The sequence below is a fragment of the Diadema antillarum genome, unplaced genomic scaffold, assembly GCF_040938485.1.
Source record: "Diadema antillarum isolate AM-2024a unplaced genomic scaffold, OU_Dant_1.0 seq00000460_RagTag, whole genome shotgun sequence".
Lineage (NCBI taxonomy): Eukaryota > Metazoa > Echinodermata > Echinoidea > Diadematoida > Diadematidae > Diadema > Diadema antillarum.
Genome location: NW_027271431.1, coordinates 3,507,586 through 3,532,403, shown reverse-complemented (window position 1 = coordinate 3,532,403; position 24,818 = coordinate 3,507,586). Strand labels below are relative to the sequence as shown.

At 41.9% G+C, this 24,818-nt stretch overlaps 1 protein-coding gene across 1 annotated transcript in view; it reads right to left on the bottom strand.

The window, feature by feature from the left end:
- Nucleotides 1–24,818, bottom strand: part of LOC139733094 (bridge-like lipid transfer protein family member 1) — a 92,718-nt gene that overhangs the window by 39,536 nt on the left and 28,364 nt on the right. Inside the window, exons 6-27 of the mRNA XM_071643937.1 lie at nucleotides 24,350–24,443; nucleotides 22,596–22,786; nucleotides 22,229–22,308; nucleotides 20,976–21,114; nucleotides 20,156–20,312; nucleotides 18,912–19,082; nucleotides 18,176–18,293; nucleotides 17,490–17,645; nucleotides 17,042–17,139; nucleotides 16,373–16,530; nucleotides 15,353–15,647; nucleotides 14,349–14,531; nucleotides 13,826–13,966; nucleotides 13,109–13,288; nucleotides 12,363–12,614; nucleotides 9,910–11,635; nucleotides 8,903–9,005; nucleotides 8,168–8,417; nucleotides 6,650–7,458; nucleotides 6,035–6,218; nucleotides 3,939–5,219; nucleotides 823–1,301 (exon numbers count right to left, since the gene is read on the bottom strand). Coding sequence (XP_071500038.1) covers nucleotides 823–1,301; nucleotides 3,939–5,219; nucleotides 6,035–6,218; nucleotides 6,650–7,458; nucleotides 8,168–8,417; nucleotides 8,903–9,005; nucleotides 9,910–11,635; nucleotides 12,363–12,614; nucleotides 13,109–13,288; nucleotides 13,826–13,966; nucleotides 14,349–14,531; nucleotides 15,353–15,647; nucleotides 16,373–16,530; nucleotides 17,042–17,139; nucleotides 17,490–17,645; nucleotides 18,176–18,293; nucleotides 18,912–19,082; nucleotides 20,156–20,312; nucleotides 20,976–21,114; nucleotides 22,229–22,308; nucleotides 22,596–22,786; nucleotides 24,350–24,443 — 7,245 coding nt within the window. The remainder of the gene's footprint in view (nucleotides 1–822; nucleotides 1,302–3,938; nucleotides 5,220–6,034; nucleotides 6,219–6,649; nucleotides 7,459–8,167; nucleotides 8,418–8,902; nucleotides 9,006–9,909; nucleotides 11,636–12,362; nucleotides 12,615–13,108; nucleotides 13,289–13,825; nucleotides 13,967–14,348; nucleotides 14,532–15,352; nucleotides 15,648–16,372; nucleotides 16,531–17,041; nucleotides 17,140–17,489; nucleotides 17,646–18,175; nucleotides 18,294–18,911; nucleotides 19,083–20,155; nucleotides 20,313–20,975; nucleotides 21,115–22,228; nucleotides 22,309–22,595; nucleotides 22,787–24,349; nucleotides 24,444–24,818) is intronic.

The window sequence follows — 24,818 nt, the reverse complement described above, 5'->3', positions numbered from 1 at the left end:
ATAAATGCTGAAATAGTACATGTCACTGTAAACAGCATTAAAGCCCAGACTCGCATATTGTTGTCATTTGAGAACCCGCAAAGGGCTATTACTCCATGAATTTTGGACAGTGCTAACCCTTTCACACCTAGAGGCTTCCTGCAAGGCCACAGCCTCATTGAAGGGGCAGTATATCATACAAATAGTGCACAGGTGAGTGTTTTTGCGGAGATGCAGTGCATTGGAGGGTATTTACAAAGGTGCAACACGCACAACAATGCAGTTACAAAAATGAGTGTAGCTTTGTAATGATGTGAATTGGGTCTCAATAGTTGCACGAGACTTGAAAAAAAAAGTCAAGAGGCCTCACATGACGAGGCCTTCTCATGTTGCAGAATCATTGCACGAAATGATGAGGGGGATGGATTCCTCTCCCCCCCCCCCCCCCCGACCCTTTTAGGGTTAAAAGCAACTGAAGTGTACCCTACGCAGGAAGACAGGAGCAAAAGGATTTCAGGATTACCAGCACTTGCTTAATAGACCATTTCTGTAATTTATTACATTTCATGGATGTTTCTTTTCCAACAACCTAGTAATGAAACATTTCATGGCTTATCTACATTTGCAAGCTTGTGTTGCTCTCAAACAGCCTCCTTTCAACATAACTAAAGCAGATGCAAGGAACAGTACATGCTTGCAATATACAACAAATTCTAACTGTGCGGAAAATGTCACTTATCACATGTTTGCTAATTCCATGCCTGCTTGAAAGAGACTGTTATTACATAATCAAAGATGACATCATATTTTTTTTGTAAGATCCTGCAGTGTCTCCTTCATTACCTGTCTTGTGGGAGGCCAAGCCCCAGGTCGTGGCCTGTCTCCATGGCGACTGCCCCCTCTGGTCGACTCATGGTGAACAGGGGGTTCACAAACACATGGGTGGTGGCGACATTGACAGGCTCATTGACCACCGAGTACAAATTGATCAGGTGGTACATGGTCTGCCAACACTTTGGGATGCTGTCGCTGTCAGCCCTGCTGGAATCAAAGGAGTCGGCAACTGAATAGACGCTGCTGGTGTCATGCTCCTTACTGAAGGTGATGTTGCGGCTCCGCTGCGAGCTGCCACGGTGCTTGCCAGGGCCACCCAGTGCGGCCGCATAGACTTTGCCGCTCCGGGACGAGTGCCGCGCTTGCCGCTCGATTCCCCGGGAGGGGAGGTCGGCGATGCTGCCCTCGCCCTGTGGCATGCTGGAAACATACTGCTTCAGGCGGAGGTCTGTCTTGGCGTGCTGAAAGTTCTCTACCATTTGGATGACCTGTCAGAGAGGAATTTGTGACAAATGAATGACACGCCTCAGTTAATGAGGTCTACTTGATGCTTTCCTCCCTCCTTTTTTTTCCTTCATCTGGAACATATTTCATATTCAACCTATTTAAAATCAACTAAGATTTCTTGGCAGTATCTTGCTGGCAAGATTCCCCCTTTCAATGTCATTCAGAATCACAACTCCTGAACTGGTTTATCTATCAGACCAAACAGCCGAAGACAAGTTGACTGATAGGCAATTGCATTTTTTACTATATTGATGTACCCAGAAAATGTGTCTTCAACAGATCTAAACAATCAAATAAACAAAAATGAATAAACATTTGCTTTTGAGTAGTGATTTATCTAACTCTTCACCACTAGAACCAACCAATTATGAATAATGCTTTCTGGTGATTACTTTTGTCATTCTGCATCAAAATACAGGACACACTGAATTCCTGTACAGCAGCTGTATGTGTACTGCAATGTAAAACAACACTCCTGCCCAGCTTGTATACAGTCCAGCATTCTACTGGAAAGTTTGCATAAGGAGCCAATTATTTACTGATATACAGTAATGTCACAATAAATCAATGGTGTCCAATTTTTGATTAAATTGCACATCGCCTTCCTCTGACTCTATCATTGGCAGCATACATTAACATTTTGACCAGTTTACTGAATAATCACTGTGACATTATCAGTAATTTTTCTGGGACTTCCATGCAAATCACACTGGACACTCACATGATATGCTCCACTTTCATAGGCAAATAAATGACCAGTTCTCTATCACATATAAATGCAAACAGTTCATCGCCAGCGGTCAGGTCCATATGCTGGCAGTATGCTACATGCAAATAAATGAGGTAATCTTACACACCCACGTCCAGCAAAAAGAGGTCAAGTAGGATCACACTTTCGGTGTCCACTACCAAAAATGTGCACTTCTGGTAACGCAGAGTTACTGTGCAGCAGGCATGGGTAAAGTGTATATGCAGTAATCATGCCTAATGTTTCCTTTTTTATCATGACTAAAACATTGCCACTTCAAAAAGAAACTAGAAATGTCCCTATGGCGACTGATGCCTCTGCCATAATGCATGATTCTCCCAATAGGCGTATAGTACAATGTCTTCACAATGTGTGATCCATGACAGTTTCACATAACTGGCAAAATATTGAAATGACAGGTTTGTCAGAAATGTCTTGAACTGGGTTTGCTTTAATTTTCTAAGAGTGCAGGTACACATATTTGGGGAATTGAGAATTTTTACTTGAATTCTGACAGACCTTTTTATAAGTTTATGCATTGAGTAATTTCCAAGGTAAGAAGAAAGAGTGTAATGACGGTACAAAATGGATTTATTATTTTATTATTATTATTATTTTTTTTTTTTTTTTGGAGGGGGGGCATTGAAACCTGGCCTTTGACCCTTAACCTTTGACCTTTGACCTTCTGGCTGGAAATTTCCCAGAGAATCTCCATTAAGCAATGCATGTATTAAGTTTTGAAACTAATAATGCAAGCATTGCATATACTAGTATATGAGGGACATAGTAAAATTTTGAGGAGTTGACCTTGACCTTTGACCCCTGACTATTGACCCATGACCCCTAAATTCCCTAGATAATCCCTGCCAGTCAGTACATGCGTATGTACCAAGTTCCACGAAGATATATTAAACCATTTGCGAGAAAAGTGATATTGCAACATTTTCACCTAACCTTTGACCTTTTGACCTTTGACCTTATGACATGAAACTCTCTCTGGAGAATCTTTACGCAGTAGTACATGTCCACACCATGTTTCAAGAAAATGCCTTCGGGCATTGCATAGCTATGGGGGAAATTGCAACATTTGTAGCATTTGACCTTGACCTTTTGACCTTTAACCTCTTGCCAATGTCACTAAAATCTACTCAACTAATTGTCCTATCATACATCATCCTTGGACCAAGTTTGGTGAAAGCTGCTTCATCCAGTTTTGAGTTATCACATAAACAGATAAATTTTAGGATTTGACCTTGATCTTTGACCTTTGACCTCTGTCCGATTTCACTGAAAAACTAATCAAGTAATTGTCCCATCATACATCATCCTCCAACAAAGTTTGGTGAAATTTGCTCTATCCAGTCTTGAGTTATCGCATAAACGGATACAATTTCATGATTTGACCTTGACCTTTTGCCGATTTCACCCAAAATCTAATCAAATAATTGCCCCATCATACTTCATACTTGGACCAAGTTTGGTAAAATTCCAGTAAATATTACTCAAGTTATCGCGTAAACGAAAGCGGACGTACGGACGTAAGGACATACGGACGGACGGACAACCCGAAAACATAATGCCTCTGGCACCACTTCGTGGCGGAGGCATAAAAAAAAAATCAGAGCTTAAGAGTTGATATTTCTTTCCTCAACACAGAACAATGATATTGCCAAGAAATTCTTCAAAACTATAGTAGTTTAGAGACAGAGATAGTGCTCCATGTTTTCTTTGTGTATGATCAAGTAGAGCTCAAGCTGTGCACTGGTAGAGCATTGTTGAAAGATTTTTATGACAATTAAATAGTGCTGCTGCCGTTTGAGTTTTTGCAGTCGTTTTTGATATTAAAGGGAGAATTGAAGAATACGCATACCTGACTCAGTAATCTCAGGATGGCCATGTTGATAACTTGCATAACGGATTCCACATGGATGTCAACACAGATCTCGATGCTGCTGCTACCACTGAAGAACGTTGAGGGCGCTGTCCCAAAGATGGACTCACTCTTCTCTGAGGGTATAGTCTCTCTCATCATGGCTCGATAGTGGATGCCTTTGCACTGGAAGGCTGGTGTGTCTGGAGTGCGTGGACCCTGATTGTCACTCCTCTGGGAATACTTCCTCTGGTGCTTAGGACTAGACTTGGTGATGACGACGCGGAACTGGTCCAGCCGGAATTGAAAGGAGACTTGACCCACTGTTTGGATCATCTTGGCCAGGGGCTGTGAGGATTTCTTCTTGTGCAGGCCGAGGTTTACCAGCAATGGCCTGAAGAGTGTGTCCTCTTCTCCATACTGGGTGACTGTTGGAGTGACCACTGGGCTGGTCTTTGCTTCTGAAATCACGTCGGGAGAACCCTCATCATTTTCAGGTTCGAGCTCAATCTCTAGTGTTCCCATTGGACCCTGATCTTGTTGTGCATCATCATCGATGTCCACTGTGTGGGATTTCTCCAAGTCATCAGTGATCTCTTCACTGCAGTAGCTGGACTCCTGACTGAACATATTCTGCTTCTCTTCCTCTTCCAGGGTCTTGTATCCTCTCCTCTTATTTCTTGCAGAGGTTGCAGATGCAGACCCGACTGTGGCCGTGCTGGTGTTGGTGAGGGATCTGTAGCGTGTGGCCGAGTCCCCACTCACTTCCCGCTCCCGCTGTCTACTGGAGAACTCCTTGAGGAAGTCTGAGGCACTGGGCCGCACCCTCCCGGAGAACTCCTCATAGATGCTCTTCTGCAGCCCTACACCAATTCGGTCGGAGTACAGAGACAGCATAGTTGGGTCCATCTGCTCGCTGTCACCTGTGTGACCAGCCGAGGCCAGCACATCGGAAGTCGGGTCCTCGCTGATCTGCCTGGGTGTCCACATCTCGTCCTCCATGAGCAGGCCTCGCTCCTCCGGGGATTTGTAGATGGCCACCTGCTGCGGGAACCTTGACACATGTGGGTTGATGAGAGAGAGGGTGACCTTCCACTGCCGGATGAGGGTGGTGACCCCACTCTCCAGGGTGGACAGCGCAGGGAGGTCCTCTCCCGTCACAATGTCCTCTATTTTCTGCCAGTCTGCTGCCGACAGGTATCGCCAGAGGATGCTCATCAGCTGACAGGACAGATCCTTCTGAATGGCATCCGAGAGAGCTGACCACTTTGTCTGCTTACTCTGAGTCATGAAAATTTAAAGGATGGAGAGCATTGGAAATCTAGCAGCATTTGCTGCAATATATCAATTTTGCCTTTTGTATCCTCTTCAAGTATCGACAGCACAGCTTGTACGAACCAGAGGATTGCTTGACAAGACTGCCCTGACCTGACAATCACACATGACATTGTACATCTATTTGTTCAGGATTTCATATCATTAAGAATTACTAGACATTTCCATAAAACTGATAAGTGACTTTCTCATTTGATCAATATGGTTCTCCACTTTGAATTCAAATTGTCTTCCAGGCCCAAATTATTCATGACTTGGTATACTCACGAAATATATGACCCATATAGAAGTGTATGCTCTGCCATACACTTTTCCAGACTATATGCACTCTAAATACAGAACTAGCCCATATATGCAATTCTATTTTGAGGCCAAAGGCCTGAGTGAATAAGAATACACTTGAGCTAATTATGCATTTTGTAGTGCACATAATATAGTATAGTGCATGACAAAGCATATCAAACATCACATTTTAGAGGGTATTAGCTAAGCAGGAGTGCAATGAAAATTCAAACCAGTAAATTTTTGTTCATATTCTCTTGATGCTGCAGCCATCTTCATGACGTAAAAATGTTGACTTTCTGAGGGAGACGGCAACATGTTTTACAGATATTTAAAACTTATCATTGGCAAATCAGAAATATTGGCACACGGATAAAACATGAAGACTGCACATGGAACATCAAACAATCAGTGAGGTTGTGAGCAAAAGGACTATGACCTTTAACCTCAATCAGCAATCCACCTCATCTCTACCATACCTTAGTCAATGGTTGGTTTTTCTCCACACTGTCGTCAGCCTCCGCCATGATGCAGGCCATGATGGCACAGCTGCGACAGTGCCTGGCGTCGCTGATGTCCCCGACAGAGTTGGTGAGGCCTGTCATGGCTCGCAGCCACTCGTCAAGGGCTGGTGAGGCGGTGGTCAGTAGATTGGTGTCGGTGCTGCGATGGGTGGAGGAGTCAAAGACATTACGAGACAGCACTGAGAAATAAAGAGCCTGCCACATGTCAGCAGTTGAAAACAGCATCTACCGAAAGAGCTGAACATTTGTCTCTGAATACTGTTACATGAAATGATAACCAAGTGAGTTTTTCACTCTTTCTTTTTAGGTGTCAAGGTGCATGAAACGCTTTAAACACAGGATAACCCTGGCCACAAACCCTGAACAGTGTGAATGTATGCATGTACTGTATGCTTATACTTACTGCTTATATTGTCTAAGTAGAATCCCTGCTATAGCTACTACGCTCAAGATGAGTGATTGCTTTTTACACTAGAAAATTAGATATGAGTATAATTGTAATTCAACAATGTTGACAAAGCATACAGGTATGTGACGAAATACATGTATGGTTATGCATGTGATCCTTACCCTTGGAACACAGATTCTTTCTTTGGTTGAGGAGGAGTGGGCAGGTGAGACCAGAAGCTGTTGATATGAATACAGAAGTCCAAACCTCTCTCTTTGCTATCAGCAAGTTTTTCCAGAGCACTGCCACCTGAACTGAACCTCTCTCTTTTCTTCCGCTTGGCAGTTCCCTCCTTCCCAAGAGAAGATGTGTCGGGTGTCTTCTTTGCCCCCTGAGTCTGCTTCTTGTCGGAGTGCTTGTCCCCTTTCTTGCCACTGCCCGGGAGTCGGATCTTTGGGAGCGGAATGTCACCCCCCTGGCGGCCCAGCTTGATGGAGATCTCCTCCATCCCGCTCTCTGCCATGATCCAGGAGCGCGGCATGTGGACGGACATCCTGCGCTTCCTGCGCAGAGAGCTGGGTTTGGAGTCCATGGGGTCCATTCCGAACTCTGAGGACACCTTGGAGGACAGGGTGAACTGCACCTGGGTGCACTGCTCAGGAATGGCCGTTGGGCTCTCTATGGTCTTGAGCCCCGGCTTGGCCAGCCGCCTCAGCTGGGCGTGGAGCTTGACAAACTTGACCAGTGTCACTATCGTTGGGTCGCTGGGTTCGGCAGCCATTGCTGCGGCTTTGGTCTGACTGTCCTGGCCCTTTGAGGACTTCTTTGAGGATGTCCGCTGACTCTCTGTCTTTGCATTCTTGTCAATTTGTTTTACCCAGAGGTTGGCCTCTGTCGATCCCAGCTGGGCAATCAGCAGTGACGCGTTGTTCCTGACCAGACTGGGCACACCCACACCATCTTCAGGGACTTGAAGGACACACATATTGACCTACAAGGAGAAACATCACCATGGAATTTAAAGAGATTTATGGAATCTCCCAATCAAGATTGAAACAGGATTAAGCTCCTGTATAATGCATGCTCAGTCACAAAAGGAAATTACTTCATTTGCTCTACTCTAGCATATGCAAATAAGTATTGTCAATCTAAACATTGGCTATCACACTGAAGTTTAATGGAAGTTTCTATACGATTCAAGTTTGTCACTGGGATCTTTTTGTGCACTGTTTCATGAACTGGACAAAATAATGTTAGTGTCTACAGTTCAAAGTTACTTAGATATTGCTACTGCAACATGGACAAGTTCAACAGTGCACATATTTTTCCAGAATTTCAGGATAAAAGCTTTTAGATGAATACCGATTAAACTTTTATCCTGCTCTCTTTAATCAGCATGTGTTTGAGGTAAGCGCAAATATTTGTACAGGAGATGTCCACTGGAAAGATGATTCACGTGTCCTACACAGCACAAGATTTTAGCAAATAACATGACAAGTCATAACTGTTTTCTCTGCAATATAATACTGGTGATAAATGGAAAAAGAGGAAGTGTTACATGTGGCTGCACTATATTGCTTTAGCTGAAGATTTCACAAGGATATGCCAAGTGTCATCCCTAGATGAAATCAGTTGAAAACTGGGAAGGCTTGTAATGGAGGTCTTACCTTGAGAATGTGAATCAAACCACACAGACTGACCTTTGGCAGTTTGACGGTCACCGTGACGGTCTTCGTCCCATCCTCCTTATCTACGTCGCTTGAGTTGTTGTTGGTGTTGAGGTTCATCGGGGGTTGCTGTTGCCGGGTGAGGCTGGCACTGCTGCCCCCCTCAGGGAGTAGGCCCCGGTGGTACAGGGACTCCACGTCAGTGATGCAGGCATGATGCAGGGAGGACAGGAGGGAGGCTGGGTGCTGACTGGTGGTGATGGGTTTGGCTGCATCCACATACCTGAGAAACAGGAGCACAATACATGCTGCACTAACACAAATCTTTCGCTCTTGCCCCCAAAACAGTGATTTTCCATAGACTTTAGAAATGGCACAACTGGCTCTTACACAATAGATAAGTCTTAATCACTGCTGCTGATTTTTTTTTTTTATGTGAAAACGCAACAAGTCAAGGAAGAATCCAATATGACAGATGAACCTTTCAAATCATCTTCATATCTTTGGAGAAACCATGTCACAGAGATATTGTAAAAACTTTGGATAATGTCCACAAGTCCAAGCATATAATGATGCATGCAAACCTACACATTTGTGTAAAACCTGTGTCATGCCAACTGTTGTATTATCAGTGGTCATATCAAATCAGAAGTCTCGCTAGTCAGGCATACTGATTTCTTGATGGTATTCTATGAATAAGTGCTTCATAAAAGATGTGTGAGATGAAAAGAAAAAAGTAAGCCTAGATTCCACAAGGAGGACTTTTACCTATTGATGGCTACCAGAAGAAGAGGGGTCATAAGGATGTTGATGGGGCCCTGGATCTCGGCAAACACAGAGGTACCCGATGACGGTTCCAGCTTGCAGGATGCTGCCATCACAATCAGAACAATAAAATCATTTCTTGAGTGCAGAAACTATGTCTAGTATATACTCTGCTAAGCTGAAAGAGCTCCTTAAAGTCATTTTGCTGCACACTGTTAAATAATTTAGGTAAGAGGAGAACAAACGAATACTATATTCATAAATTTGTATCAATCTATTGAACCAATTTGCCCAGTGAAAAGAAGAGATGATTAAACTAAAAGGAATTAATGTAATTGTGGTAGAACAATCATAAAATGTGCGATTGTGGGCTAACAAATGTAGGAAGCCTTGTGAATAGTCTGAAAATTATCAGGGGCAGGTGCATGATCTTTTGGCCTGTTCACCAGCAATTTAAGAAATTGCACATAGGGCAATCCCAGCATACTTATTACTCATGAGGTTCCACAACTTCTGGAAAAACAATATATGACTATCTACAATAGCATTCCTATCTGCATACATGAACAGTAATGGAACATTTGTGTAAATTCATTACAATATACAGTATGCTTGCAAGAGCATCTTCACATCATAAATGCATTTGATTATTGAGAGATATAAATGATAACAGTACTCAGACCAGACATCAGAACCAGAAGTCTGATTTATGATTCTGTATTACAATATGAACAAAGTAACACTGTCAGTAAGAAAACTTCATCACCTTTCTAAACCCTTGTGATGATACTCTGATATGGGGCAAAGTAATGGCTGGTTTTACATCAAATTGATGGTTTGAAGAGAAAATAAGGTTTTGGTAGTTGTCTTAACAGTACTCTCAGTATTACAATAAAATCATTTTTATTATTTGGATGCAAAATACCTTGGTCTTGGCATTTTCTTCTAGTTTGTCCATGAGAGAATCAAATAAAAGAATTAAAATGAGAAAGTGATGTATTTGATCTTACTGTGTGCAGGTTCACCAAATAATCTGTCATGCAGATCCTGCAGGCTGGTGTCTCTGGGATCCCCTGTGAACCTCACGCTGGACTGGTCACTCTGGCCTTCGCTGTCCGAGGAAGTGTCATCAGAGTCCACAGCTGTTATGATCTCTGGACTCACTCCCTGCTGCTGCTTCACAAATCCCATCATCTGGATGGATGCCTGGTAGATGGAGCTTGAAGGGGTGGCATCCGCTGGATCAAAGTTCACGTACTGCTTCCAGCTCTCAAGGCTGAGGGGTACTGACCAGTGGTGACTGGTGACTCGCGTCAGGTAAGGGGAGTAAGGGGAGTGGAGTTCCAGATTCCTCTTCACTGAGCTATCCCTTTCATCCCGCATCCTGATGAGAGTGTCCTCCGAGGATGCAGCTGAAACAAATGAGTCGGAGGATGAGGCAGATTGCAGTTTTTCGGAAGGGCTCTGGAGGTCGGAGCTCGAGACTGTGGATTGGCCTTTGAGCTCGGACACAGAAGAGCCAGAGTCAGTGGGAGGCTGGACGGTGGACTGAATGCTCGTGGTTGAGCTGCTTGGATGGTTGGCGGACCACAGGGCACCAGTTCCATCCTCGCCAGCAGAGAAGTACTCACTGTCAACGCCACTGGTTGGCGAGTCTATAGAACAGGCACGAGTCCGATCAAGTTTAGGAGCAGGATACTGCTCCAAACGCTGAGAGTGTCCATACTTTGGCATGGTTTCTGCACTGTAGTTCCTTGACGGTGGTGGCGGTGAACTCTTTGCCTGCTGCTGATATGTGTCCACTGGAAGACTATGGGAACTGCCAACTAGTACTGGATCTGTCGGTGCTTGATTGGAGCTGATGGTACTGGATGAGTCACAGCGTTGCTTTGCGGATGTGGGTTCTGAGCATATGCTGGTGCGGACAGCACTGCCAGCACTGTCTGACTGCTGTGATGCATGCGACTGCTGTGAGCGCTGGGACTCTGTTCTCAGTATGGGCTTTGTTGAGGACTGTTGACTGGACTCACTCTGTGATTGCTCCTTCTTAGTGTCGCTCACCTGGTCGCCATCCACTCCATCCTTTCTATCACCTCCAGCTGTCTCACCATTGACCCACACAGGTTCACTAGGAGTGGTGGGACTGGACAAGCCCACCCATCCAGGTGTGAACTTGAAAGCCCTGGTGGGCGAGTCTGCAGGAGTCCGGTCACACACAGAAAACACCCACTTGCCCTCCTGGAGGAGACTGCGGCCATAGTCACTCTCCCTCTGCTGGAACTCGTCGTTCCAAGAGCTCCTCTGAGAGTGGCTGCCAGTGCTGACCCTGAAGAACTGTGTGCCATATGGCCTGTCCGAGAAGAAGGCGCAACCTCCTTGGCAACCACACTTTGAGAATGGATACATCCGATCAAGACTGTCCGGATGCCAGAGGAACCAAAGCCTCTTTGTCGCTTCATCGTGGACCATCAGGAAGTAGTGCTGCATGCGGTAGTCTTGGACCTCCTGCAGAAAACCCACACAGTCCACACAGACAGGACCCAGGTTTATTACACCCACTTCCAGCCAGTTCTGTAGGGGCTCAGACCGAGGGGGCCGCTGCGTGAAAGATTTGGCCAAGGGATGGTCCGACTGGAGAAGGTACTGTCGGATGTCAATTCGGTGGATGAGGGCTGTAAGACCACTCCCCACAGTCTCACTGTGAAGGTTGCATGTGGCAAGTCGAATTTGATTCACCTTGTGATGCAAAAGGAGATACAAACATTTTTAAAAAAAAGGTATAAATATACATTGCAATCATGCTTAGCAGTCCCAAGCAAAAAAAAACAAAACAAAACAAAACAAAAGATACATGTAATACAGCTCAGCCCGCAGCTCCTTCAAAAAAAAAAAAAATTATAAAAACAATGCACAATCCTAATTTTTGTTCTCTTTGTACGACACACTCATAAATGTCAAATTCACATCTCCACCAATTCAATTGCTTCACAGGTATCCCTTTTTCATCTCCATGCTTTTGTGTCTACAAATAAATTTAAATAGTTATAAAATATGCTGGATGCAATAATATTTGATCATAGACTATATTTGCATTATTTAAGATGAATGAACCTCTGTTCAAAGCAAGCAACAAGAAGACAATTGACTTACTCTCTATAATATACTGTAAATGTCACTTTTTCCAAAACCCACATGTCACAGAATAAGAAGAATCTGAACAAAAATAGAACCTTGTGTCCCTAGAGTAGCCTTTCCAGAGTTATGAGTCTTCCCAAAGAATGTAATCACTAGTTCTGCTTAAAGCACTGTCAAGAAACTTAGTTATTAAGGATATTTAGGCATACACATTTAGTCTGAAGATCTGACAACGGGCAGAATTCAAACCAAAATCTCAAATCTAATCATCCATAGTCTAAAGAAAGACTCAAATTCTTAAGATTTGAATCGTTGTTGTTGTTTGTACCTTGATCTCAAGTGCCGAAGTCTCTTCCACCAGTTGCAGCTGCACAGCATTGACAGCCACCCTCAGGACGCGGTACTTCAGGTCGTCCTCGGATGGGCAGGGAGACGGGTAAATGCCCTCTTCCCTTGCTGCGCACAGCTCGGAGTCCACCATGTGGATGCACATCTGGGGCCTGGCCGGCGTGGAGAGTCGGTCGATGGGATCCACGACCAGTGGCACCATGAGCTGCAGGGATTCTACCACGGTGAGCAACTTTACGTCGAGAAAAAACAAAAAACAAACATGAGATGGACATTGGCAATCAATGATGAAGTCAGCAGTATGACATCATATTTCACCATTTGAGGTATGCCAGGATGAAACATTTGATAATAACCAATTGTAACACAATATAAAAATACGCAAGCACCATTCATGGACGCCTCCATCCCTATGAAGATTAAAGTGAGTAAACTCTGTGTTCCAGCACCCACTGGTGTGGAGGTTGGTAAAATAATTCTAATAGTTGGTACTGCCTAGCAAGAAAATTATCAATGATCTAGTCACGTTATCCCACCATTCATATCATGATTTGCATAATGGGCCCCTGTCACATCAAACGCTGCTAATGACTGCAGATAATCCACATCAAACACAACTTGGCTCTCAGCCACTGAAAATTGGGCATTTAGCAACTGCATATGATTTCTGTAATGGAATCTGCTGCAACTATTAATAAAGCAAAGATCAAACATCCAGCTGCATACCTGTGGTACTGTAAGCTGTCCACTGAGGGCCCCCATCTGGAGGTCCACCAGCCACGCGTACTCCACCGTCTCGCTGTCAGGTGGTATCCCTGCCCTGGAGAACATGGCGTGGCAGCGCAGCTGGAGGCCAGACAGTGCCATCTGGCCCTTCTCGGGCTGGTTAGCAGGCGGCATGTCATTCTGGAAAATGGTTTCCGGTAAATTCATCAGAATTTGTACATTTGATGCGTCAGCATCATTTCACTCCTACACAATATATGCAAAGGAGTTTCTTTTTTTTTGGGGGGGGGGGGCACATTGAATATAAAAACTGGTATTGTCAGGTGAAATGGATGAATTACATATTTGCTATTCCTACAAATTTTAAGTGGGATTTCATCATACTAAGAGCAAGGGAATATTTGTATATCATCACAAAGTAACATGAATCTAATGTGCAACATACATGCTTCAAACACACTTCAAGGAAGGTACGACATTATGTCATCAACTGCCGAAACAATGGACAAAGATTTTCATTTGCCATCAATGCAAAGTCAATGCAAAATGATACTTTACAGCTAGGTTGTCCTGCTCAGTATCACCAAAAAGGCAGTGCTGTTCGTTAAGAAGTCCAAGTTCTCATATGTATGGGTGGGTGTGTGTATGTGTGTGTGTGTATGCACTGATGAAGCAAAACTCTACCTGGAGCAAGCAAAGAAGGAAAAGTGCACTGACCTTGTTGGGCGAGTGGGGAACCATGAGGAGAATGGGTGAGAGGAGGAGCTGAAGCTTGGTCTCCTTGAACTGGCGACACATCTCAAAGCAGAGCTGTTCTAACACCAAGGTGGCACAGCCAACGTCAGCCTTATTGCAGTACTGCAGGGTGATCACACCAATAAAAGTCAACTTTGAGTACAAAATGAAACACTGTGATTCTCTGGTAGAGCAATATGTCAATGTTTCTTTCTTTTTTTCTCCAATGTTGCATATGGGAATGCTTGAAAGCATATCAAAACTGGCTATGACAGAGAGACTTAAAAGACGGAGGCCAGAAATATGTACCACTAGATAACCTTGGTACGGTACAGCAAAGGTTCAACTAAAGCAGATCAAAACCTATCATGTCAAATAATGACAGAAAGACTTAAAACACAGAGGCCAGAAATACAGTGTATGCACTGCTAGATATGCTGGGTAAGGCAAAGGTTGAACTGACCACTTTGATCCCCGTCTCACATGGAGGGCAGTATTGTCATACCTTGGGAAGGAATCCCTTGATGCCGTCAATGTTGAGTGAGACGGTGATGTTGAATGGGCGGAGACCCAGCGGGTTCAGGACTCTGCTCTCAGCATGTTTGGTCACTTCATCCTTCCTGTCTTTTCCCTTGTCTGGGAGGGACGTGAAGTCCATTAGGTCTTGGTGAAGGCCAAGGTAGTCCTCCTAAGTGACCACAAACGAAACGTGGACAGAGGAATGTATGCAGAAATTACCAATCTGTCCATTCACTGGCACAATGCACAATGTACCTGCATGATATCACTTGCTAATCAAAACCTGTCAAAAATGCAAAGGGTTAGTAATGTTCATCAATTTTTCAGAGTGTGTATGAAGTAGGCAACTTCACAAGGTTTGCACCCTGCTCATCATAAAGACGTGAAGTGGTGTCTTTATAATTGTATCTCACACAGGGGACCTTGAATTCTTGTCCCATCCAAACAAAAACATGTTTTTCTTTCTTTATTTTTTAACAAAGGGGACTGTATGATGACTCTCACCATCATCTAAGTTAATTCATCCATCAATTCATGCTAGAGAGTTTTTAAATCAAAGCAAAGTCATGATAGATGTAATTCCCTACATGCAAATGGTGAATTCATCCTTTGTTAGGTGTGTTGAGTCTAATGTTACATGAAGATGCCCTCTTTTACAGGCACTCCAGATTTTAATCTTCACTATCTGCATATAATTTTTGATATCAGAAGAGAGAACATTGATTCCAACTTCAACTGTTGAGAGGTAAGGACTTAATTTTGCTGATATGATTTGAGACCTTCCTTACATTTCTTGCAATAATTAAACTGGTTGATTTCCCTCCATATAAGATATGTCCTGCACCAAATTCAATATAAATTTACTACTTCTGAAGAAACAAAGAAACTGACATGATTTTGTCAGACATAGGGACAGATGAATACGGAGATGACTGCAATCAATATACCTGGAGGGCATGAATAAAGATCGTTAAAGTGGCATCATCTGACCTTGAGGGCGGGGAGTGTCTTGATGAGTGGGCCAAAGGCCATGATGAGCAGGGGCCCAATGTCCACCTCCAGCTGCAGAGAGTCCGCGGCCAGCTCTCCGGGGTCCACCATGGGGTCGTTTCGCTTCCAGCCACCGTAGCTGGTCTGCGGGGGCACCGATGACCACTGCTGCTTGCCACGGGGGCCGTGCTTGACCACGATCCGTGGGACATCCTCGTCCAGCGGGGTGGGGTGGTAGGTGTAGAGGATGCAGAGGGCAACGACCGGCACACAGGCACACTCAATCCAATTTGGGCTGTCGGCAAGAAGGCAGGAAAATGGCCATAAACAGAACATGCCTGTTGAACATGCTGGCCTCTTTCAGGCCCACATAGCCAATACACAGATATATTCAAGGAATCTCATAAAATATCATATTTTTAGATTATTGACAGGGCACTTATGCTAATTAGTCACAAAAGCTCAGAGAATAATATTTACCTTGACATAAATTAGTAAGTAACGGGTTGAGGGAATGTGTACATTCACAACAAATTGGAGATTTGTGAAATCCCTTTCATTTTTTTTTTTTTTTACATTGTTTTACTACTGTGACTCCTCAAATTGTACGAAAGTTTCTGTCTGGTAAGGGCAACATAATAAAATTCACCAAAACAAATTATAACTTTTGAATGAACTGTCGAATCTTTCCCAAGCCTTCACTGAAAGTTTCTAGTAAATCCTTCTGCATGTGCTGAATCCACATGTCTGTTTCGCGGAGACCGTACCTTCGATATGGAATACTGTAAAAGTGGAAATAATTGCGGTGTGGAAATTTTTGCACATTTCATGCGACATGAAATTAGCACAAAACTAAAAGTGCCCTAATATTTTGCTTGTTATATGTAATTCTATTCTATATTTTGATCCTACATTATAAAAATGTGAACTTCATCTTACCCGGTTGAGCATGAAAAATAACTTCCAAGAAAATGTCCATTTTTATGGTAAAGGGCATGTTCTCATAACAGTTTCACTTACTCATCTGTGCTGTTCCTCCAGTAGTTCCTGTCTAGCCCCATTCCCCTCTTGTTCTCCCCATAGCTGCAGGCCTCTTTGGCTGCCTTCGCCAGGGCCACAAAGTGGTGCTGGGCCGTGTAGCAGTCTGGCAGGAATAGGTAGCCAGACACAGCATCGGCCTGCAACAGAGGATTGGATGGTGCTGAACATAATGACCATTTCATGATGGGGGGAGGGGGGTTGTTTCATACTTTGTTGTACCATATCTGTTTGGGATTAAATAATCTGAATACTAAGATACAAAGCTAGCCTTGATAGTACAGTATTTACAGTATATTGACAACCGTTCTCAAGGTCTCTCAAGATATAGCGGATTGAAAGAAACTGTAGTTTACAATTCATCTCCTTTGTTTTCTTTATTCACTCCAGCAAACATATTAAACATCTGAAGTTGTAGTATTTTATCGGGAAATGCCTCCAGAACAGCCCGTCTGGAATCATTTTAGGCTGATGCATGAAAATTGATATCATTACCTCCATTTCTGGAACATCTTGAATGTAAAGGAATGAACGAGAACTAATGACAATGGAGTCACTTGAAAAAGAAGCAGATTTAACGGATAACTAAGGATCATATCTAGCACTTTCAATCACAGACAAAGAGTTTGTTAATTCATTGGACTTACTTACCTTGATAAGAATTCTGATCGGCACTGTTTGCGGGAGATAATCTGTGAACGGCAGGACAACTGATAGATCCAGCTGCTCACCCACAAGTCCAATGCAAACTACATAGTACAAAATGTAAAAATAAGAATTAGTTTGATAAATATGGCAATGATGATATCTGTAATAACAACAATCATTTATACTATAACCATTATTGCCATTCCTGATGCTTATATCATTATCATTATTATCATTATGATTATTATTACCAATGAGTAGTATCAACTAATTATATCAATTATTATCATGACACAACTTCTGCTTCATTATCATCATCACCACCACCTTTATCACAGCTAAAATGAACTAACAATATCTAGTGACTATATCATGCTGCTAATGACAATGTGAACAGACACTATATACCCTACAGTAGTACACCTTATAAAATAAGCAAATTGATATTTACCATTTTCCTTCTGATGGGAGGAGCAGTCCACCCAGTTGTATTCGTTGACAGGAAGTATCAGCTCAAACTGATGAAGAGTGATGTTGAGACGGACGGTGTATGGCACAAAGTTGAAGAGGTCCTGCCTGCTCCTGCTCGTCCAGTCGGAGATCATATCTTGTCAAGAAGAGGAGAAAAGAATGTCAGAAATTATAGAGGGGAAAAAAAATGGGAGATTTGACTACTACCAGATGTTTACTCTGCGAAAAACTGTCCACAAGTGAACATTCATCATTTCTCTCATTCAGTCATTTCAGAAAGTTTATGAGGTCATAGCAGCTATTTGCGAAAAGTAACACTGGAGACGGGTCGAGTGAAACTGGTCACATAATAGCTTAACTATGCAGCTGTAGCTCATGATAACAGACAAGTCAAACAAAAATGTACCCGTATGGTAATATCTAAGATAGTGATTCCATACTCTTGCAGTAGACACAGCACATTCTAAGCTCCAGCGAAAATAAAGGTCATCTTACACAATGATTACAGTTGATTCATTTGCCATTTTGATGAGGAAAGACTGAATAATTGATAAGCACACACACTCAGCATATTTCTACAGCATAATGAAATGCCACATCCACAACTGTCATTACCAAAATACACATACGATGGAAAAGATGGCGCAAGGCTTAAATCAGTCTCACCTGTGATGAAGACCTTGTGGGCGTAGATGAAGAACCAGCCAGCCTTGCTGAATGTCAGGGATATCTCCCAGTTCTGAGGGTGGTTCCAGGCCCGTGGGTAGTGCACATCAATCTTGAACTGTTGAATTAAAGACGAGGGCATTTCCTATCTTTTCCATTCTCACTGAACTAAAATAAAGGTTTACATTCTTTTATCAGCACATCAGAAATCCGAAGTACAATTTCATTGAAATATCACAGAGAAATTTCATCCAGCAGTTGTAGAGGAATAGACAGTAGTCTTCATCAGCTTTGAAAAACATACTGTATCAATCCCTTTCATTAAGTGGATGCTACAAGAATACTTCGCTGTTGGTATAGAGTAACATGACATCTAAAATCACCAACAAGTGTTATCTATCATCATTGAAAGTAGACATTGCTGAAGTAGATGCAAGATGCACCCAAAGTAAACTGTCTTAGCAATGACCAAAAACTGATGACAGACCATTATGACGTGACGAGCTTTAAAAGCAAAAACTCCTGTTTGTGTTTCAAACAAAAATCAATTCCCTACAGTGGGTGGGAAAACAATGACTAATGATATTAAGAAAAAAAAAAATCAGTACACAATCACATATCGATAATGTACTAAAACAACTATTAAAAAAAATCATCAATCTGTTGTAAAAGTTAAAGAATAATGAAGGACATGGCGCAGCCCAGAAGCTGGTGGTTTACTCCACTCGCTTCTCACCTCCAAGGTCTCACTCTTGATAAAGGATCGGTATGGCAAGCTGGTGGCTGCTTCAAGAAACAGTAACTGGCCCATGATCTTGGTGCTGAAGCCTTCAATGCCGTACAGCTGTGGGATGCTGACCTCGATGTATGACCCTCTCTTCATGTCTATGTGGAATGCATTGGTTTCCTGGAAAAAAACGACAACAATAACTTTTATTTTCAATGATACCACACTGTTACCTAATACTTTATTTGTCGTGTTATTTTGCAAATCAAAACTTGTACGACAGTTTCATGGAGGGTTTGAAATTGTGACTGATAATCACAGTGGCAGAATGAGAAATAGGTACCACCTATTTTTTTTTTTTTTTAATGTATCAATTTTCCATCATGGAGGGGATGTACACAACAATAGTTTTACAGGTGGCAAAATTTTGGCATGTCATTGATATTGCAAATATTACCCAACTTGTAAGAACAAACCAAACTGTGTCTGGTAAACTTATCAAAGTGGATACGACAAATATGTTCACCAAAAACTTTAGTTCCCCCCCCCCCCCCATTTTTCAGAGAGACTACATGGATGCTGCTTTACAGTCTATTTGATTAGAATCTTCTTTCCAGGAGGAATGAATAGAACACAATGTGTATGAGCAAACGTGGGTGATGCGATGTGAAGCTAGAAATACATGGACATCTCTGTTGTGTTCTGTAAAAGGCAAAGCATTTGATGAGTCAATCTTGACTGATTAATTCTTCTATTTTTTATCTTAGAATATAAATCATGGCTACTGTCTTATGTTGAGTTTCAAAATATAATTTTAGCCATCCAGACCATAATAAAAGAGCCATGAGAACGCATGTGGGCTGAATACATAACACAACACAAATTTGTAGGCATGAAGTTGTAAAGCAGGAGCAGCCGTTATTCATAATACATTCTGCTGCTTTGTCTAAAAATTTTGTACGCTTGAATACTATGTACTTGATATATACAAATAGCTTTTATCTGGAGACAGTTTGCAATTGTAAACTTCCTTTGAAAAAAACTGTTGATTTATATACACATTTCTCTAAATAAATTTTGAATTTTACTAAAAGTCTTTCATCTACAAGATACAAATTAAATCCATACAATGGACTGAGGAAAATTCATCCAAAAACTGTGGAGTATATTCTCCTCAAAATCAGCATTTCATCAACTGCTTCAGATATGTGCCAGGGAAGCTCTTTCATGAAATGCATTCCTGCAATACCCACTTTATTCTTTGTGAAGAGTATGTCCACAGTAGCTTCCTCCACAATATTCAGCCTGAAGTCCACCGTCTCAAATTGTCTTTTCTCCCCGGCTCCTGCTCTCGGCGTCGCGGGATGCGACTTGTAATCCTGGGGGTAGAAGAACTTCATCAGAAATTCCCTGAGAACAAAAAATAAAAGAAAGGATACAAGGCTGAATTCCTGTGTCAGAAAAAAATATCTAAACAGACACTGGCAAATTTATGCAAAAAGCCTTTTCTATCCAATATCTCTCACACCATTTCATTTTAAAAATCTTGTTTACAGCTGCCTGATTTGTCAGTTCATCCGAACAACGTGACCAAAAAATGCAGACATGAACAAATGCAAAAATAAATAAATAGATAAATATTTAAAATAATAATATAATAGAGCAATTTTAGTACTAATCACATTGAAAGAAAGTTGAATGATACAGATATTCAGATACAGTGCATCATACCATCAGGCAAACAAAGGAAGACAGATAACAGCGTAACATTTTATAGAGAAACTATTTATTATTATTATTATTATTATTATTATTATTACTATTATTTATAGTGCGCTTTTCCCACAAGGCCCAAAGCGCTTTGTCATCATATGAATAGGCTTATAGAGCAACATTAAATTTCTCAACAGAAATTGCTTGTTAAAGGCACCATGGAATACTACGCCACAACTCTAGGGCTGCATTCTCAATGTTTGTTGAACTGTTCTGGCAGAACCACCGTAGCCAACAATATGTAATGAACAATTGTATCACACTGACTAGATGAAATATCAGTCTAATGAAGTCTGATACCTCTGCCTGTCTGCCCAAGGTCCATAGGTGAAGTGTGTTCCTTTCTTCTGGCAAGTTATATCAAGAGCTGAGACTGGTGGCTTAGCAGGCTCGTCTTCCTCATCAAACTCTGAGATCTCCTCAGCTGAAGGTACCAAACCTGACAGGAACACAGAAAAATTGAAGAATATTTGTATTGTTGCTTTAACCCTAACTAGGCCGGAGGAGGGGGCCTCCGAGCCCCCCCGACGTTCTGCGCGATGTATCGTTATCGCGAAAAGCTATCGCCGCGACGTTTCATGACTTTTTTTTTTCGAGTCTCCCGCATCTTTTGACACCAAATTTGCGATGCCCGGGTGTACGGTTCCGAAGTTGCGCATAAATATGTACGTGCATGTCAGACCAAAAATTGCTCAAAAACGTGAATTCGTGTACAATTTCAATGCAAACTGTGCTTACAGGCAAATTTCATAAAAGCATGATTATTCGGGGGTTTTATTGATCAAAATCAATTAATAACATATTTTCTTGTTCAGAACTATGTCATGGACAAATTTCATCGAAAAAACAAGGAAAAAAAATAAAGTCGAAAAAACAAAGAAATACATAAAAAATTTAAAACAACAAAATATCTAAGAAATTTTTCTGATGGCACAATTTTTGCTCTCTTACATTTGCTAAGGACACTAAAAAAAGAATATTTACACAAAAATGTGCTTGTTATGAGCTTTATTTAGTGATTTATACCAAATTGTCAGATTTCATGCATCATTATGCATAAATTAGCATAATTTAGCATAAATGATAAATAGCCTGGCCTAGTTAGGGTTAAAGAGCAGGACTGAACGAAGTGATAACAAAATTTGACATGCTTTGAAACTGCATTTTTGATGGCTATCTATCACTAAAAGCTCAGCAGGTAATTGAATGTACCCCTTTAGCATTCATGGCTTTTGACATGCCGTGGAATTTCGGCAATAAGAGGAGTTGTACTTAGTTCTAAATTCAAACTAGTGGGTGAGGATAATGATAAAATAAAAACTGTGGCACTTTTCTCTTCATGAAATTATTTGTCATTCCTTAATTTGAATTGATCTTTAACAGAAATTCGTCTTTCAAAACAGCTCATCTAATGTGACGCTTTCATATTATGACAAATTTCCACAAACTATTCTGGATCGGTAATAGTAACTTTCAGCAACTCAACTTTATCATTCTTCAACATCAAGTTGAATTATGGGAAGAATGATTTAAAATATCATAGAATGATTTACCTGGTTCATCTTGGTAGTAGTGAATCTGTACCTTGCTGGACTGCATCAAAACAAACCCATCTCCCATGTACCTTGGAGGCCTGAAATACACACAAAAAAGACATTTTCATCTACGAATATTACACCAATTCTGCGTTGCTCATCACAATGCTTTAAAGGGGGGGGGGGGTAAATTATTGATTGAGGTGAGGATTCGACTTTTAACTTTTGCGAGATATCTAAAACCATTTCATGAAATGTTACAGAGCATACAATTCTAAGAGGAATTAAAAGTTTATTTGGTGAAAATTGGTTTAGAAATGCCACATCAATATCATCATTGTTTCAAACTGAATTTGAATTCAAATATAAACACAGCTGGACTTACTCGTCGACTGGTCCTTCATACTTGGGACTGGGGGCGAGTACTACTCTCAGCCCCTCCCCCGTACATTTGACCTCGTGTGTGAACTGGTCCCAGCGGCACTCCGGGGCGCGGGTGGTGTAGCTGCCGTGGCAGTCTTCCAGACTGATCATCAGGCTGCTTGGCACCAACTTGTTTCCAAATACAATGCGACCCTGTCAATGAGGCACAAACAGCGTATCAATGCACAGACAAAAGGAATGATTTGTGTATACTGCAGTGTCCACAAAGCCAACTCCGCCGCGACATGACCATACATCAACATACTTGTGGGACAAAGCAGTAATGACGGATCATGCTACCAAGTCGGTTCTTTGTATAATTGTACATAGAGAACAGCAAAACAGGCTTGGTTGTTAAATAATAAACTTGTAATGATACAACTCTCAATTCTTCGGCAATATAGTATTTTGTTACATGGTTGCATTGGTTCCATGTGACATCTGTGGTACTGTAGCACACCATTGTAAAATGCATTCATGAATTCTTGTGAAGGAAATCAGGCTTCTGAATAAAGTGTATTTAAAATAATATATTACACATTTTAATCATGCATTATTCAAGATTATAAAATGGGTTCAAGAATGTAGCCAATAGGAAGCGCTGAAATGAGTCACATGTGCTTCCTTTATTCTAGTCCCATTGCACTGCGTGTTAAATCCTATTGCCGATCGTCTGTGCGCGCGGCGGCTCCTTTGATGAATTGCATGCATACGCGCTGTCAATCCTGTAAACAACTTCTAGTTCAGGCTGCCGGCCGGCCGGCCTTTCTTCCCTTGTGCATAACATGTGTGGCGTACGTATATTCTACACTTTGTACAGTACAGTAGACCAAGCGTTGTGGGACCGGACGCGTACATGGAGTCACTTTGAAGGGCAAATCCAACGATTTAGCAGGTTAATTCTCACAACGTTTTCAGAGTATGTTGTCTAGTAGGCCTATATGAGGAGTCTATATCAAGTCTTTCAGGTAAAGGGTGCATATTCTATGTAAAATAAGTAAGTTTTCATGCGGGAACTTAAGTGTCCGGAAACCCAACCCCCCATTATACTTAGACGTCTATACTGTATGTGCGGGATTTCCGAGTGCGACGTGCGTAAATGTGTGGGACGAACATCTTCGGACGTCTTGACCCACAAAGGTACGTGAAAAACGCTGAAAAATGCTGTTAGTTTTCGAATTTTCGACCCATTTTATAAAACAAATAATGCACAGGATTATTTCGTGGCATTAGTGGAGGCGTAGCTCACTCTCGGGTATTTACAATTTGCACTCGGCTTCGCCTCGTGCATGTTTCACAATTGTAAATACCCTCGAGTGCACTATACGCCTACACTAACGCACTCTATCCTGTGCATCATTTGTATACTATATGAACTTCAAATGCGTTATGAGCCATCATGGTACTTCTTCTCAGCCTGAGGTCTCTGCACACACACACACACACACACACACACACACACACACACACACACACAATAGATAAAAAATAACATTTAGGCAAACTAAGCATTTGTTGTGTATACAATCAAAGATCAACTGCATTCATTATTTTGAATTCACTCATGGACACAGTCAACCCTGAGTTACACATAAACACTATATTAAAGCAATCTAGAAAATTGAGTCTCTCCCTTCCAATGCATACAAAGGAAGGAACTACACAAAAAATGTCATCTGGCAGTGAACAGAAAGTCAATACTGCTGAATGCCTTACATCCTGGACTTCAAACTTGATGACTCCAAAGAAGTCTTTCCAAGAAATTCCTGCAGCCTCGTGTCTCCTCCTCAGCTCATCCTTTTTATCATTCCTGAGAACAAAACAAAATAATGTGTTCAGTATTGTCAAACATATCAACATTGTAGTCACTTATATCTACACAAAAAGAGCACGCACTGAGAACAGAAAGTGGGAAGTGGAAGGGGCATGTACAAATATTGCTATCATGTTCATACAGTTTAGCTCAAATGTGTTTGAAAACATATCACTCAGGTGTAATTTGTACAAAAATGAGAAGCACCAAAGTGTGACATCATAGCCATTTATCATCCTGGAAACTGGTCCTAAACAACCTTACACAGCCTGGCCTAATATCTGTGAACACAGAGGTTGCTAATCCCACTAGAACCGAGTTCCAACCCATGGACTGAAGCCTTGTGGAAAGGATATCTTGTTTGGAACCAGC